Here is an 18,956-nt window from a genome sequence, read left to right on the forward strand (position 1 = left end):
GATAACAGTTTATTTGTTATTTTCTTGAATATTAATATAGATTGAGGTGAACTGTAAACAGTAATAATGTTCAGCAAAAAGTAAAATCACAAAAATACTGAACTTAGAGGAAAATCAATTCAGAAAGTCCATAATAACATGGCAAAATCAAATAACAAATTGCATCAAAAACGAATGGACAAAAACTGTCATATTCCTGACTTGTAAGAACTACAAATAAGTCAACATGACCAAAATTGTTAATTGGCCCCATCAGGAGTTACTGTCCATATTTTAATACAAAAATCTTCTCCTCTATACTACTTCAGCAAATTTAAACAAACTTGGCCACAATCACCATTTGGGTATCTAGTTTGATTTTCTTATTTTGTTGCTCACCTCACAGTTCTTGTAAAATTATAAGAACATTTAAAATAAAATTTATTGAAGTTATTGGGCTTGGACAGACAAAATATGAGGAGCAGCTCGATACATTAGATTGCTGTTCATCTATTTTATTTGTTCTGTTAGATGCATGTTGCTTGGTTTATCACATAAATCAAAGGATGACTGGCTAAAATTGATTCAAAATAGTTCATTGGTTTTGGAGAATATTAATAGTTTTTAAGGTCAAATAGTGTTTATAGAATAGAAACCAAATGATTAAAAACATTCCATTATGCTATATTTTATACTTTTTTTTATTGTATATTAAAAACATTACATGTACTAGTAAATCAACATAAGTATATTTAAAAAATACAAAGTATATATGTCAATAATGGCCATCATTTATATGGTATATAGTATCAAACAGTTCTTTATATTATGTTTAAGCATCATTTTTTTTTAATAAAGGAAACTTTGACTCAAGCAATGTTTGTTATGATCCAATATCTAGTACAACAATTGGTATGTTACTGCGTCTCCTGTCTAAAGAATCATGGTGACCATGGAATGAACCATTTCAACCTGCACATCAGGATAAGCATCTCATATTTAACATTTTTGTTCAACCTTGTTTTTACGATTTCCAGATAAACTTGACCTTGAAATCTTTCAGTATCACTGACCCTAAAAAAATAAAGGTTAGTTGTTAATGGATGTATTTAAATGCAATATATAAACTTTAATGTTGCAATTGAATTTGGTTTACTATTTTAAATTAAACTAATTTTTGCCTCCCAGTTTACTTTTTTTTACAACAACATCTATAATACCAATAGCCTTGGTTGGCTATACTTTGTGGATTAGATCCATGGTCAGGTCAGACTAAAGACTTCAAAAGGTTGTGTCTTCTGCTTCAATCATATTCATGCATTTCAAAGCAAAAGCAACAAATAGTCTTACTGCAGACTATTAAATTATGAACTAGTACATGAAAAATCCGGATAAGCCACTGGAAATCTATGATTTTTTTTTAATGAAGTATTTACATTAGTAACATATCAGACAGTACGAATGTGTTGGTATTCTATAAAATGACCAGTCTTTGTTACCTTAAAGGGAGTTAAGATAATGGTATACAGTAAATTCAGAAATTATTGTGTGCATTTATTATTGTAATTTTGTCATTTTAGTCTTAAATGCGATTTTATTTTTTGCGATATTGAGAAAAATCCTGTTTAACTGATATATATACAAAATTTCAAAATGTGAGTTTAAATTTTTGCCATTATAACCCTGTCACATTTTTCCCAATAATAAAAACTGCAATAATTTCTGAATTTACAGTATACAATGAATTAAAGTCTTTCAGTAATGATGATTTTCCTAAGGATTTATTCATAATACTTTTTATGTATGTATTATTCAATAACTTCAGAAATATTTACCTTCTATCTCATGTTGAGGATACTCTTGGATTGATATTTGTTGTCAAGATAAACCATATTTTCATGTTTTCAAGTGACATCCTCAGTTTGTGCACTATCTAACTTCTCTCTGTCATTGTTTTGAATTTTGAGAAGATTGATATAATTTTGAGCCATATTTGTCCACAAATATTTTTTTACTTGTACCTACAAATAGAAAATATTCATTTTATAAAACTTTGAGTTTAAATATTAAAAACAATGCAAACATTCATTAGTATTTTACTGATGTGTTCATTTTGTTTCTGGTATCTAAATATTACACATTACAAGCATGGTTGACGTGTTTATTCTTGTTATAAAACTTTCATATACATAGAGTAGCATCAAATACTTATCAGACCAGACTTAAATGTATATTTGCATAATTCCAATTATCAAATGTTTAGGAAAAACAAATATAGACAACAACTCACAACAACCACTGAGTTACTGGCCATTTGACAACATAGCTCTGCACGACATCTTTAAAGTGATGTCATAAGAAAGATATAGTTTCAGGACCATTTTGACTAGATCAAATAAAATTTGGCAAAGAATAGATAGACACATATACACTGTATGTATACAACCAAATGAGTTCACAAAACAAGTATATATTGGATGCAAATGTATACTCTGAAGGCAATTATATGATCAAAAGACAGTACCTGTATAATACATTATTAATTTGACTGAAATACTTCTATCTTTATCTACCCTAGTTGTGTAATGGATTCACAAATGTCATTCAATAATGTACTTTTAAATATTACCTGACATATATGGTCTCTGGCTAAAGCAGGGAATTTACAAAACCGTCTTAACGATTTAATTAGTTGTTTACTGGTATTATACAAGTAAAGATCTACAATATAAAACTAGAGGCTCTAAAGAGCCTGTGTTGCTCACCTTGGTCTATGTGAATATTAAACAAAGGAAGAAGATGGATTCATGACAAAATTGTGTTTTGGTGATGATAATGTGTTTGTACATCTTACTTTACTGAACATTCTTGCTGCTTACAATTATCTCTATCTATAATGAACTTGGTCCAGTAGTTTCATTAAAAAATGTTTGTAAAAATTTACAAATTTTATGAAATTTTTTAAAAATTGACTATAAAGGACAATAACTCCTTAGGGGGTCAATTGACCATTTCAGTCATGTTGACTTATTTGTAAATCTTACTTTGCTGTACATTATTGCTGTTTAAAGTTTATCTCTATCTATAATAATATTCAAGATAATAACCCAAAACAGTAAAATTTCCTTAAAATTACCAATTTAGGGGCAGCAACCCAACAGCGGGTTGTCCGATTCATCCGAAAATTTCAGGGCAGATAGATTTTGACCTGATAAACAATTCAACCTATGTCAGATTTGCTCTAAATGCTTTGGTTTTTGAGTTATAAGCCAAAAACTGCATTTTACCCCTATGTTTTATTTTTAGCTATGGCAGCCATCTTGGTTGGATGGCCAGGTCATCGGACACATTTTTTAAACTAGATACCCCAAAGATGATTGTGGCCAAGTTTGGATTAATTTGGCCCAGTAGTTTCAGAGAAGAAGATTTTTGTAAAAGATTACTAAGATTTACGAAAAATGGTTAAAAATTGACTATAAAGGGCAATAACTCCTAAAGGGGTCAACTGACCATTTTGGTCAAGGTCACTTATTTGTAAATCTTACTTTGCTGAACATTATTGCTGTTTATAGTTTATCTCTATCTATAATAATATTCAAGATAATAACCAAAAACAGTAAAATTTCCTTAAAATTACCAATTTAGGGGCAGCAACCCAACAATGGGTTGTCTGATTCATCTGAAAATTTGAGGGCAGATAGATCTTGACCTGATAAACAATTTTATCCCATGTCAGATTTGCTCTAAATGATTTGGTTTTTTTTTAGTTATAAGCCAAAAACTGCATTTTACCCCTATATTCTATTTTTAGCCATGGTGGCCATCTTGGTTGGTTGGCTGGGTCACACCACACATTTTTAAAACAAGTTACCCCTATGATGATTGTGGCCAAGTTTAGTTTAATTTGGCCCAGTAGTTTCAGAGGAGAAGATTTTTGTAAAAGATTACTAAGATTTACGAAAAATGGTTAAAAATTGACTATAAAGGTCAATAACTCCTAAAGGGGTCAACTGACCATTTTGGTCATGTTGACTTATTTGTAAATCTTACTTTGCTGAACATTATTGCTGTTTACAGTTTATCTCTATCTATAATAATATTCAAGATAATAGCCAAAAACAGCAAAAATTACCAAAAATTACCAGTTCAGGGGCAGCAACCCAATAACGGGTTGTCGCATTCATTTGAAAATTTGAGGGCAGATAGATCTTGACCTGATAAACAATTTTATCCCATGTCAGATTTGCTCTAAATGATTTGGTTTTTTTTTTAGTTATAAGCCAAAAACTGCATTTTACCCCTATATTCTATTTTTAGCCATGGCGGCCATCTTGGTTGGTTGGCCGGGTCACGCCACACATTTTTTAAACAAGTTACCCCTATGATGATTGTGGCCAAGTTTAGATTAATTTGGCCCAGTAGTTTCAGAGGAGAAGATTTTTGTAAAAGATTACTAAGATTTACGAAAAAATGGTTAAAAATTTACTATAAAGGGCAATAACTCCTTCAGGGGTCAACTGACCATTTTGGTCATGCTGACTTATTTGTAAATCTTACTTTGCTGAACATTATTGCTGTTTACAGTTTATCTCTATCTATAATAATATTCAAGATAATAACCAAAAACAGCAAAATTTCCTTAAAATTACCAATTCAGGGGCAGCAACCCAACAACAGGTTGTCCGATTCATCTAAAAATTTCACGACAGATAGATCTTGACCTGATAAACACTTAAACTGCATGTCAGATTTGCTCCAATTGCTTTGGTTTTTGAGTTATAAGCCAAAAACTGCATTTTACCCCTATTTTCTATTTTTAGCCATGGCGGCCATCTTGGTTGGTTGGCCAGGTCACGCCACACATTTTTCAAACTAGATATCCCAAAGATGATTATGGCCAAGTTTGGATTAATTTGGCCCAGTAGTTTCAGAGGAGAAGATTTTTGTAAAAGATTACTAAGATTTATGAAAAATGGTTAAAAATTGACTATAAAGGTCAATAACTCCTAAAGGGGTCAACTGACCATTTTGGTCATGTTGACTTATTTGTAAATCTTACTTTGCTGAACATTATTGCTGTTTACAGTTTATCTCTATCTATAATAATATTCAAGATAATAGCCAAAAACAGCAAAAATTCCAAAAAATTCCCAGTTCAGGGGCAGCAACCCAATAACGAGTTGTCGCATTCATTTGAAAATTTGAGGGCAGATAGATCTTGACCTGATAAAAAATTTTACCCCGTCAGATTTGCTCTAAATGCTTTGATTTTGAGTTATAAGCCAAAAACTGCATTTTACCCCTATGTTCTATTTTTAGCCATGGCGGCCATCTTGGTTGGTTGGCCGGGTCACGCCACACATTTTTTAAACTAGATACCCCAATGATGATTGTAACCAAGTTTGGTTTAATTTGGCCCAGTAGTTTCAGAGGAGAAGATTTTTGTAAAAGTTAACGACGACGGACGACAACGGACGACGACGACGCCGGACGCCGGACGCCAAGTGATGGGAAAAGCTCACTTGGCCCTTCGGGCCAGGTGAGCTAAAAATTGTATATAACATTTTATGAATATAAATGGCCTTGCCTTTAATTGTTTTTGTTGTGTTGTTACATCACTTTCCAAGGTAAAAGAGAGACTATGTCCAAAGTCTTGAACCTATAACTAAGTAGATGATGTTGGTTGCTGGGTATTACAATTGTTTTTCTTTTACTGTTTTGTAAAAAGATCAGGCAGTTCTTTTTCTTTCTTGTTGGGCTGTTTTACATTTTGTTATGTTTTGGTCTTTTATATCTTCCTATACAGTAAATATGTGTTTTGATCATAGTTGAAGGCAATACTATGACTGATAGATGCATGCATGCACATAATAGGCTTTGTTGAATAGTTGTCTCATTGACAATTATAGCATATTGTCTTCTTTTAAGGTGGCTCGGGACTATTCGACTGCGCATAATTTCACGCATGAATTACAAAAGTATTTGTAGTAAGTTCCATATATTTTTTTTAAATATTTTGATTGATTAGAAATGTTAAATCATTGTAGTTATGCGACTCATAGATTATTTTCGTTGTTATCCGTATTTGTTTAAGGTTCAAAATGACATTTCTCCCATTTTCACCATTTTCCCGCCAAAATTTGGGTTTTAAGGCAAAATATATTTTTTTCCTTATCCGTGACCTATGTTTTTTATTTGCTCATTCTTTGAAGCTATATTTCAGCTTTTTATATAACAATTTTGGACAAAGTGTCATAGAAAGTTTTTTTAATATTCCGATAAAAATATGTCAACACCTCTATTTTCCCTATCATTTCATTGAAAAAGGGTCCCTTTTACATACCTGTTTAAAAGTAAAATTTTGAGCTAAAATGGTCCGTGACCCCCTATTTTTTTTCGACCAATTTGATTCACTTTCTGTAAAGAATAAAATAACAAAAAATACTGCACTTCTGATAGAAACTTCGAATAGGCCCGAGCCACCTTAATATCAATCCACATTGATCCTTGTACAAGGGATAAAATAACGTTTATCTGAATTGAAAAATCATTTGCGAATGAAACATAGGATTCAAGCAGAAGTACTGCTGTTATCAGGTTATCTGAAATGAGCTTAAGAACGTGACATATATGTGCTCTGATTAGTTTAAAAACAATATACCTGGGAATATTTCAGGATAAACAAGTCTATTTGGACACATTGGGTAGCAACCATAATATACAGCTTCTAACCTATAATAAAAATATCAATACTGATTCATTAAAATCTTTCATTAAATTTTCACTACAGGTACATGTATATCTGTATAGTGCATATTGTAACATGTTTAAATAACACTTTATTGCACAAGCATAAACATGCATTATCTATAATAACATATATATTACATGATACAACACAAGGACAGAAGCATAAACATGCATTATCTATAATAACATATATATTACATGATACAACACAAGGACAGATAGCAGAGAGTAAATGCTATGACAAATGAAAAGTTATGAAACTATATGCAGGGGTGGATCCAGCCATTTTAAAAAGGGGGTTCCTAACCCAGGACAAACGAGGGGTTCCAACTACATGTCCCCATTCAAATGAATTGATCGTCCAAAAAAAAGGGGGGTTCCAACCCCGGGACACCCCCACTAGATCCGCACCTGATATGTTATCTTATATTCCATTCAGTTTTTATATAAATTACAAATATTGTTATTTGATAGTGGGAGACTTATAGTCAATTTTACATTTATTTAAAAAGCTTAAGATTGTTTTTTGATTGAATTTATTGCTGTCCAGTAAACGTTTAACAGTATCTGTTTCAGCATGTAAGCTAATACTACATTCTCTAAATAAGGTTTTATTTAGACAGTACTTCATCTATGATTTTTTAATCGCCTCCCCATGTTTTATTTATACAGAAACAATTGATATCATGGAAATGTTCTCAGTATACTTACATGGAAACTCCAAAGAATTCATGTACTGCAGTTGATACTACTACATCAGCTGACTTCAGTATGTCAATATAGTCTTTTCTGCTCTCCTGGTAGCCCCAATTCACAATATGTCTTCGTAACTTCTCTTTAGCACTATCAAATACCTCTAAATTCATAGAATACAATGTTAAATACCTCAAAATTAATAAAATGCAATGTTAAATACCTCAAAATTCATAAAATTCAATGTTAAATACCTCTAAATTTATAAAATGCAATGTTAAATACCTCAAAATTCATAAAATTAAATGTTAAATAACTAAAAATTCATAAAATACAATGTTAAATACATCTTAATTCATATATATAGATATCCCCAGACTCAGTCCAAATCAGAAAAATTCTACCACAAAGTGTAATGTGAAAAGCAACATTTTTCATTATTTAAAAATATTTAATTGAAATTTGGTAATTTGACATATTTTTAAAAGAGCATAGGTAATTCCTTACAAGTAGTCAAATATAAGATGTATTTAATCCAGAGAAACTCGAATGGGTCGAATTTGGAGCTCAATGTTGTGAGAGTTACATCATAGACAATGTGACGTCAACATCAGCTAGGATAGTAGTCCCATTCAACAATGTGGCAGCCAAGGGTTGATAAAATTGTTAGTGGATTTAATATTTAATTACAGGCATCATGGATAATCTACCGAATTTGATACTTTACAAGGAACAACCATGACACTATGGAAAACATGCTTGAAGTTCCCTGGTGTAATGGGTAGACATGTCCGGGTATATAGGTTAGTAACAACCCAGGGCTATGGGTTTTATAAACCAATCAAAATCATAACAAGAGGCTGTCACAATGACAGCAAACCGGATTTATTAACATTTATTTGTGTCCTGGCAATATCACAAGAACCATTACTGATGAATGGTGAAAGTGAAAATCGTCAATATCAAATTTGACCTCCATTTTGTCATCAGTCAGAGCTTCAGATAAGCTGCGTATTTGCGTGATCACGCAATATAAATAACAAAAAACCCAATGCAATTGCACATTGCAGGGTTCAATAACCCAATTAATTCAAAGGAAAACCCAATTATACGCCAAAACCATGAGTTCTCAACCCTTTTATTGGCTACCATTTGAGTTATTTACCCTTATCTGTTTACAGTCGTCGCGTTGACTTTTTTTTATAATATTTATAATTGGAAATTTCCTTTCGTTCTAAAAATAGATCCCTGCATCAAGTAACTGAAATGGGTCCCTGTTAGAGTTTTCCGTTGTTCGATAGGTACACATGTTTTTGAAAACATTTCGATCTTCTCGGCGTTTATCCAATAGACCACTTTCGAGTTCATCCGTCACCAGCAAAAACTCGTCAATTATGCACGCCTTTATGACGTCATTTACCAGATAGAGGGGGTCGCCTGTATCCCTGCACTATTTACGTTCATCAAGCGTCTTAGTGATCGTCTTTGTGCAGGATAAACTAGAAATAATGGTTGCTCTGTAGGTACTTACTGACAATTCCCTAATGACAGCAGTGTTGATTGTCAATTTTGAGAATTCAATTTGCCGAATAATTCGTATAATATAGAATTATAGTTTTCCAACCACTCGCTCAACATTGGAAGGGAAGTGACGACGCCCCAAAACGCACAAATGACGGTGATAAAAGCGCGTATAATTGACGAGTTTTTTCCGGTGACGGATGAACTCGAAAGTGGTCTATTAGCGTGTGTCATGTAGTCAAATTTTTTTCGCATTGCTCTGGATTTATCATAACATACATTGAATTGAAACGAAAGTGAATGTCCGGTAAAAATATTGAATAGAAGCATGTTTTCTGCTTCTTTTGAAAAGCTGAGGAAAAGTTATGATGATAACAAGACTCAGTCAGTGTTTTTAGGAAGCGTCAATCGAACACACGGGCGTGTGTGCGTATCTTAACGAGAACATTGCTGATAAAAACGGGGTTTCCTCAAAAACGAAATCAGTTGGAAAAAGTGAAAGGCCAAATCAATTATGACATGATAAAGCATCAGAAACCAAAAGTTCTAATAAAAGACAACTAAACCCAGATTTATGAAAATTGGAATAAAACAAAAACATTCAAGTATAATTAGAGTTTATATACTATTTTTTTTCATTTTACGGTTAATTAATGAGCACACACAGGCACTGGTCTCAGAATTTATTATATAAAGGTATAAGACGAGTGCCTGTGAATACACATATCCGTTTTGTATCAGTTTATATGAGAAAATACAAAACTGGCAGAAGGTTTGAAAGGGAACACAAATGAAACAGCTAGCAAATGACCCTAACCCTAAACCAATTAAAACAGCTAAACAAAGAAAGAAACATCTTTAAGATGGAAAAAAATCTGGGGTTGATATTCCCTAAATATTCAATATTGTGTTGATGAAAAAAACCAATACATCAGACCTGCCAACTTTTGAAAATCTCCATGGGGGATTTAGCGCGCGACCAGATTTTTAAGGGTTACAATTTTAGCGACTTTTCTGTGTGCATTGTTTTTTACTCCTAAAATATTAGTAAAATAGTCTAAGTCCTCTTCTTTTTTCTTTCGGTATACTAATGATGAGCTTGTAGGTCTTGATTTCTTTTATTTGCATGATTCTTGAACTATTAAATTATAAAATTGACAAAATAACTGAAGAATAGAGAAAAATGGCATTAAAAATAAAGGATTCAAAGTAGAGACCCCCCCTTTCCCCCTCCAAAGACCTTCTTATCTATAAACCTTGACTCAAAAGACCTTAAACTACATGTCCTAAAGTTAGAAGGATGAAGACAGATTTTGATTTAGTCTTACTTATGGTCTTACCATCAGTATCAATGATAATGGATAAAATTTGAGTTATCTTTCTTTGTATTCAGAGGTGCTCTTACCGGCGGAGGCTTATACCGTAACACAGTAGAAGGGAATACAAAATGGTGTCGATTTGAAATCAACAGACACACGACGTCTGGTTTCAAAAATTAAACGGATTTCAAGATAAACGATGTTTTCTTGAGAGTTCATTACAGTTCTCATCTTTCAATTAATTATGATTTTGTTGTGGAACTACGGCAAATGTTGCAAATTGTGCTTGTATGATAAATTGATTAAAATTGAAAGGCTGTTTGACCAAATTTGTGTATACAAAATTAATTAATTTTGAGGACTGTTACGACCCATTAGGTAATCTGATTACCTACAACCACTAATTATGACACCTGTTGTGACTGTTGGTTAGCGTAGGATCATTAACTTGTCATAATATGTCCCCAGGTAAAATTATGGATTTTTTAAAATTGATCAGAAAATTTTCAAAATCAGTAAACAATAATTTTTTCGGGTATATTTGTTGAAAATCGGGATTTTGACTAATTTTACGATCCCGATATCGGGATTCGGGTTGAGGGATAAAAATCGGGATGATACCGCGAAAATCGGGATAGTTGGCAGGTCTGATACATTAAGGAGCTTGGTGGTGAAAAACCCAATTTGATATTTACGTGAGGGGTGAATATGAATTGATAATGCAATTAAACAACTTTATCACCCAATTGTATAAGAAGATGGTGGGTAAAAAACTCAATTTGTGAATTCTTATCTGGAGCTCTGCATCAGTATCAACATATTAAAATTTGAAAAGCTTAGATTGAATGGTTCATGAGTAAATGCAATAAAGTGAATGGAAACGCCATTTTACAATCTTTCAAGAACCATAACTCCTGAACAGTAAAAGTCAAAATCGTCATTATTGAACTTGACCTCTATTTTGTCACCAGTAACAACATATAAAAATTTCAAAAGCTTTGGTTGAGTGGTTCATGAGAAAATGCACGGACACAACTGGAAACACCATTTTTCAATCTTTCAAGAACCATAACTCCTGAACGGTAAAAGTCAAAATCGTCATTATTGAACTTGACCTCCATTTTGTCATCAGTAACAACATATTAAAATTTGGGAAGCTTTGGTAGAACAGTTCATGCGTAAATGCACGGACACGACTGGAAACTCCATTTTTCAATCTTTCAAGAACTATAACTCCTAAACAGTAAGAGTCAAAATCGTCGTTATTGAACTTGATCTCCATTTTGTTGTCAGTAACAACATATTAAAATTTTAAAAGCTTTGGTTGAACGGTTCATGAGTTAATGCACGGACAACATTTTATTGCCGCCCGCCCATTATATTAATCAAAAATATATTAAGCCAGGGATAAGACATTTATCATATCTACTGAAATCATTAGCAACCAAATTTACAAAATCAGTTGATAGAGAGTTGACAAAGTGAAACCTACAAGAGCTGAGTGCATCCTTCATATGTTTCACTTATTACCTGGTATATCTGTAAACTGTTCACCAAGTACAGACAAATCAAATCCACTTCCACTTTCAGATAATGATGTCACAACCTCAAAGAATGTATCTGGATCTTTGTCATGCTCCCTGCAACATATTCATAAATGTCCTTAAATTTGTGGGGAAATACAGGTACAAACCTTACAAGTTACAGTTAGTTTATAACTGTTAAAAGCAATGACATAGTATATGGTTAAACCAAACAAAATGTAATGAATGCCCCATCAATTAGATAACAGAAGGACTCTGCAATTTCACTAAAACCATGTCATCAGGAACAAAAAATTAAATCAATTTTGTTAGTCACCATTATACACTTATAAAGCAAATTTTTGTACATGTATTTTTTAAAAATTAAATTGAATCATGATCAATCAACTGGAAGATAGTAAACATAAATCTAAAATTAGGCTTTTTCAGCATAATCAAGGACATAACAAATAAGCCATGTGAGTTTTGACACTAAAATATTATGATGCCTTTAAAGTATTTCCATACAAGTTCATAATCAATTGACACCTAAAAGATGAACAAATAACCCCTAAATTGAATTTACTAAGTTTCTGAGATGCAGAAAATCCACAACTGAAACGAGGTCACAAGATCAATAGAACAGAAAAAGAAGTTAGAGTTACAGGACATTTGGAGCCATTTAACCAAATGTAAAATATATTATAAATATGTATTTACCATCTGTGTGCCCAAACAATATGAAGTGGCTTCACATGGCTACTATGCTTTGCTATGGGTGGACAGGGGTCTCCTGCACATGTCCGGTTGCCTTCCTTATCCTTTGTGCCCATGTCCTGTGATTTAATCAGCTGATCTCCAATTTGACATTGGCTGTCTGATATTATGTTATCAGTGTTGTTCATATAAGTAGATGGTTCAGGCTTTAAACCTTCTATAGATTGATTACCATTCCTGTCTAAATAAGTCAATAAATATCAAGAAAGATGAAACAAATTAAGCAGTAGACATTAACGTACTGCATTTAATTTAAAACATAAAGATTTTGGTTTGATCAGTCTGGAATTGAAAGTCTTCCAACGATGTCTTTTAAAAAAAATGTTCTCATTGGTCAAAGCTCATGTATGAGGGTAGTATTAATGCCCTTTACATTTTCAGCTACCGTTAGCTTCAAATTAATTAAAATTTTACCGTGATTTGTCAAAATATTCTTATCGGGATTCGTCAGAGGTCTCAAATAATTATCCTTAGAGTTATTTTTGGAAAAAAAATATTCGTCAAAATCATTCAATTTTTTTATCATCTAAAAGAAAGTGCATATTTTATCGTCATGCACCTAAAATTACCCTTAATGTCATTTGGCAAGATTTTTTACCGTTATTCGTCATGCAGGTAGCCCATTACCATCCTCATGTATGTGCTGCCATATTGGTCTTATTCAGTGTTCTTCTCACATTATCAAAACTTAAGTACAGACTAGAGTTTTTATAAACATTTAATATTTAGAATTACAAAATGTCAATTTTGGCTGTTCTTGTGTTGGCAGTAAAAATAATGCAAATGCTATTCTGGAATACATGTAGTAAGTCATGAGTGAAAATATAATTGACTTTTTTAGACATAATATTACCTGGAAAGTACAATACCTGACATTAAACTACTATAAAGGTAACAAAAAAAGAACAAGTCCTAACATTATATTACCTGGAAGGTCCAAAGGAAAGTACATGACCTGACATTTTGGTCTGATGACATCTTCTAACGCCTTTGGTCTGTGATCAGGTATCAAGTTCAGAAAGGACTTAATTGATGATAAAAATGATTCCATGTTGTATTTGGAATTAAAAACGACAGTATCAGCTACCATACTGTAATATAAAATGAAAGTTTGCTATGATTTGTTTAATCTGTTTTGACCAAATCAGGTAAAATTTTCATTTTTAGTGTTCATAAGACACATGATTTGTAGTAAAAGAAGCTATTACAAAACATAAAATTAATTTCCTTAAAGCATTTTTAAAAACTGTCAATCGTGATTTGTCTGACAGAGGTCTTAAATAATAATTTGTTACCTTTATTTAAAAAAAAAATTATATATCAAACATGATTTGTTTTTATTGTCGTGAAGAAAATGTATATAATGATATAAGTTCAATTAACGCCATATAAGAAATCTCAATCTTGCTGCTTACTCATTGGATGATATCTTACCATGATATTATCTGATTATAACCATACTGGAAGTCTCGGTCTTGCTGCTTTTTGATTGGATAAACCAACTGATTTTCATGGAAATATAGTATCTTTGTGAGTCCCTGCAAATCTGGTCGTAAGGCAACAAGTTCTGCTAGATTTAATACTGAACTGGCAAACAGAGTCCTGCAAAATGATAAGTGGGTAAAATTGAAAACATGCAGAAATGTCTCACCTGCTTTAATGACTATGATTGGTTTACTATGAGAAGTTTCAAAGATAAAGGTTTTTACATATGTGTACACTTTATAACAGTAACCATGTTAACGAGTCATGGATACATGATTTTGTTATAACCAATATTTGATAATGGTAATTCTATAACATTCTTCTTACACATTGGATACAAAGCAATGTTCTAATTCCAATAAAACATGGGCTGCACTTGATTGACATCACAAACAAAATTGCAACGTCAGATGAACTTTGAACAACAACGGAGATCAAAATGGACATTTTTGTTGGTGTTGCTAGCTAGGAAATTAAATATTAACATTCTAAAAGTAAGTTTAAACGTTTCTGTTCTTTTTTTATAGATAAACTGTTGATTTTCTATAATGTTTTTGGTACATCAAATCAAAATGGCGACATTTCCAGCATGTATTATAGCTCTGGTTTGAAGTACAAAAGTTCAAAATATTCCTATTAAAATCGAAATAATTCTATCCTGCCATGCTCTATGCTCATTTTAACATGGGTAGGCATATTTGTAAACATTTAATACCGAGCGATGATATTGACAAATATAATGCCTACCCATGTTAAAATGAGCATAGAGCATGGCATAAATGTAATGCCTACCCGGCATAAATATAATGGCTACCCATGTTAAAATGAGCATAGAGCATGGCATAAATATAATGCCTACCCATGTTAAAATGAGCATAGAGCATGGCATTAAATGAACTAGCTATCAGTTACTGTAAATTATAGATCAATACTTTGATTAATATGATTTTTATTAATTTTAGTTTCTTGTGTATAATTCGGAGTTTAGTATGACATCAATTATCACTGAACTTGTATATATATTTGTTTAGGGGCCAGCTGAAGAACGCCTCCAGGTGGGGGAGTTTCTCGCTGCATTGAAGACCTATTGGTGACCTTCTGCTGAACATTGTCGGTTCTATGGTCGGGTTGTTGTGTCTTTGACACATTCCCCATTTCTATTCTTAATTTTATTTGAGTGGAACTGATGAGTCAAGTCTTTTTCAACTGTTTTTTAAATGTTCATGATGTTAGGGTGAGGGTTTGGTTTCTGTAAATATGTTTAACTCTACCACATCCCTAATGTGTCTGTCATATGATGAATTGAATATTGTAAAAGTATAGTAACCCAACAAAACAATGAATATATTGAAAATTCTAACTGCTTCCAATGATTTTAATTTGCTTGCAACGCCTTAAACATGTTAAATATGTTAAAGAACATGACTTAATTTGTTTAATAACTGAATATCAGTTTAGATCATAATGATAATCAAACCTGTATTTATGAGAATAAGAAATTTGTTGACTGAGGTATAAAGCACTAGTTCTTGCTCTCCAGTGCCATTTCTTGGCTGGCATTGTCATCACATCACAGTCACTGATCTTAGACTGAAGTAAATCTACCATCTGTTTGTGTGATCCACCATAAAATGGTTCAACAATAAGTATCTCTGCCTTCATTATTAGTATCTAAAATAAAAAGATAGTTTGCTGTATTCCAATTATTGTCACACCTATATAATATAGTGTCCTAAGGTCCATTTAGCCTTATACAGTCAGGGGACTTATTAAAATAAACGATTTTTTAATCACTTATTTGAGTAGCAAATTCGATGTTTTGTCACAAATTGTGATTTGTAGTTTTACCAAAATTTTAAACATGTAGGTTTAATAGATAATATCTTTTCATTAGTAAAATTGAAAAAAATGAACTTTTTGCTTCTTTTAAGTAGCAAGGTTATTGCCTTTGATGCTATCATTTAACTGCAAATTCTATTTTAGTTGAAAAAATGCTATAACAATGGCTTTACATAATGAACTGATACTTTCTAAACAGATTTTTCCCAGCAGTGGGAGTATTTTTCCTGTAGAGTTCAAGGTTTCATCTTTTAGATTATGTAATAAAATTCTACTGTTCACAATGAAATTTCACTGTTCTAGGGTGTTGTAATTAGTGGGGGTTATTAAAATAATGATACTTAAAGAAGTGATTTTTGGGAAGGAAATTGAGGTATGATACTTAAACAAGTGATTTTTATGTCATTATCCTAGATTCAGTACAAGGTCATCCTATCAACACAGATGTTGGTTCTGATAATTTTAACAACATAATTAGTATGTGGATCATTAGTATTCTATATTTAAAGCTATAAAATTAAATCACTACTTCTAGTGATAATTGTTAACTACTTAAATAGGTGATTATTAAAGAAAGACAACTCTAACTTCCAACCGTTATGCACATAATGTTACTTGAATCAGCATTTAGAAAATCACTCATTTAAGTAAGTCACCTGACTGTTTTAGTTTCATAGAAGAAATTGGAAAAAAAGATGGATTGTATGGGCTATGACAAGTGAGCTTTAGAAAGTCCTCAAAACATAGTAACCAATGTAATCATTACTCCAATGAGGGTAACAAAACAAGATACCTATATTCACTCTGGAATGATGTGAATGTTTTGTGCCATATCTAAACGAAAGGTACAGATAATCAAGATTTGTTTTAAAATATTCATCAGGTTTCAAATCCAAAATAACTTACTTTTTATGCTTCGCTATTAATGTTGGCTTAACACATGTACATGTACATTATCTAGAAAGCATACCAGGCTATTACAAATAGCATGAGAGATAACCAACCCGAAAATAAGAATTGGAGGATCCTAGGAATACTAGGGAGTGAAACGCGTCTTTTAAGAAGTATTTTCTGAAAATCTCCTATCTTCTGTGTATAAGCCTCCAATAAATAGAAGCACCTCCACATTGAATTTAACCCTTCACTGAAAGATAATGTACATCAAATACACATAAAAGTCTTTTATAAATCATAAGATATCACATATGTAAAACATAACTGTAATAGTTTAAGCTTTAAATCTTGTAAATATATTTCGGAAAAGGGCGAAAGATACCAGAGAGACTGTCAAACTCATTGAGTGAAATTAAACAGTCAGACAACGCAATGGCTAATGAATAAAAACACAAACAGAAAAAAAAGTACACAAGACACAACAGAAAAAACTAAGCAACACGAACCCCACCAAAAACTCGCCGGGTTATCTCAGGTGCCCCGGAAGGGTAAACAAATTCTGCTCCACATGTGGCACCCTTCGTGTTGCTCATGTTATACAAACCCGGTAAGTTAGTTTAATTCGGTAGGTCCTATACTCGTTGTGAAAAGGGAAATGGGTTGTAGTTACGACAAAAGATACATATCGGATATCATCTGTGAAACGGTTATTCCATAACGGTCAACCAACTCGTGATGGCGTTCGTAAAATTTACTAAGGGAGGATTTCAACTTCACTATTTGGAATTCTTGGTTTAATAGCTTCCTTGTGAGCAGCAACCATCTAACAAGGAAATCATGATAGGAAATACAAGCCTGGGAATATCGTATCAATTGGGAGATATATACTCCGTATGCAGGCGCTGCTGGAATGTTAATTGCTACATAGAAATGGGAATTTCACAATTGGGAAGCTGAATTCATCTCTTTTGTCGTAAAGTTTTTTTTCAACCGACCCTCATTGTCAATTTCTAGATGTACAATTTTGAATTATTTAGTGAGAGAACATCATCTATATAGCGGAAAGTAAAGTTAAAAGATATAGCTACATTCTTATCTTTCTTCCTAAGAAGTTCCTGTATGAAGTCAGTCTCATGATAATAAAGAAACAAGTCGACAAGAAGAGGGCACAATTGGTTCCCATAGCAATGCCGACAGTCTATTGAAAAACACGTCCCCAAAACGTAACAAATATGTTGTCAATCAGGTACTAATAATCAAGCATCTTGATAATGTCAGTTTCAGAGAATGTTTTGTGTAAATCAGAGTGATTCTTTACAAAGAAGGATAAATACCTTCTCAAGACAAAATCAAACGCCACGGTAAAACCGGCTTAACAACTGTGTGTGACTGTACCAGCCTGAGGGAAGTTTCTGCTACGGGGATATTAAATGGACATCACCTTCAAACATACCCTTGTCACCAACCAACAAGCTATTTTTGTTACTAACTGGCCATGGTCAAAGAAGAATTTTGACCAAGCAAGCGCCAGGCAAAAATGAGTGATCATAAGAAAAAAAGTACCAATGCATGCCTGGCCCAAGAAATCCTCGCTAAAAATTCCGGTTGACCTCCTACGGCACTCATTAGTAGTCAAAGATTTCATTTCATTCAACAAAATTATTTATGACCTGCGTGTTCGTGTCGCTTAGAACACGGCCATATACCAATTAAATGGTCAATATTTATCATCCATGTTATTTGCTCTATGGGATGTCTGCAAACTTTCAAAGGAGGCAATTTCTTGGCATGCACCATCGTCACCAGTGGCTGCTTATCATCTTTATAACACTAATCCGTGACATGGTATAAGTATAAAAAAAATTAGACTTGATGTCCCATTGCAGTTCAGTAAGGACTAGTTCCATCAATCTTTCAAATGTACTGTGAGCACAGCAGACAAAAAAGCATGACTCTTTATTAATACAAGCCTCATCCGGCAGCAAAATCTGAGTTAAAACGATCATTCTGATTCATTTCCACCTGCCAGTAACCTGAACACAAGTCCAAAGTTGAAAACCAGGTATTGCCTGCAGTTGCTCACCAGGATTAAATATGTCATTAATAATTGAGACAACTTCTGACAAATATTTAATTTTTGAGAAAATCTAGTCTAAGCATCTCTTCAGCTTTCACT

The 18,956-nt window shown here is 32.6% G+C and overlaps 1 protein-coding gene across 1 annotated transcript; it reads right to left on the reverse strand.

Annotated features, from left to right (window-relative positions):
• Positions 1-669: 669 nt before the first annotated feature.
• LOC139513600 (tRNA-queuosine alpha-mannosyltransferase-like) lies at positions 670-16,911 on the reverse strand. The gene is made up of 11 exons (XM_071302246.1): positions 16,857-16,911; positions 15,525-15,718; positions 13,997-14,164; positions 13,490-13,653; positions 12,506-12,743; positions 11,793-11,902; positions 7,441-7,585; positions 6,641-6,711; positions 2,609-2,700; positions 1,815-2,000; positions 670-1,053 (listed from the first exon to the last, which is right to left on the reverse strand). The coding sequence occupies exons 2-10, from the start codon at positions 15,707-15,709 to the stop codon at positions 1,884-1,886; spliced, it is 1,290 nt and encodes a 429-aa protein (XP_071158347.1). The 5' UTR covers positions 15,710-15,718; positions 16,857-16,911; the 3' UTR covers positions 670-1,053; positions 1,815-1,883.
• Between the last annotated feature and the right edge of the window lie 2,045 nt (positions 16,912-18,956).

This window comes from Mytilus edulis, chromosome 2 (assembly GCF_963676685.1).
Source record: "Mytilus edulis chromosome 2, xbMytEdul2.2, whole genome shotgun sequence".
Lineage (NCBI taxonomy): Eukaryota > Metazoa > Mollusca > Bivalvia > Mytilida > Mytilidae > Mytilus > Mytilus edulis.

Excerpts from the sequence above, each read along its gene's own strand:
- LOC139513600 (XM_071302246.1), bottom strand. The coding sequence starts at position 15,709 with ATGAAGGCAGAGATACTTATTGTTGAACCATTTTATGGTGGATCACAC. Across the intron at positions 14,165-15,524 it reads TCTTATTCTCATAAATACAG|GACTCTGTTTGCCAGTTCAG; the intron begins GTTTGATTATCA and ends ATCATTTTGCAG. Across the intron at positions 2,701-6,640 it reads TTATCCTGAAATATTCCCAG|ATCTTTACTTGTATAATACC; the intron begins GTATATTGTTTT and ends TTTATATTGTAG.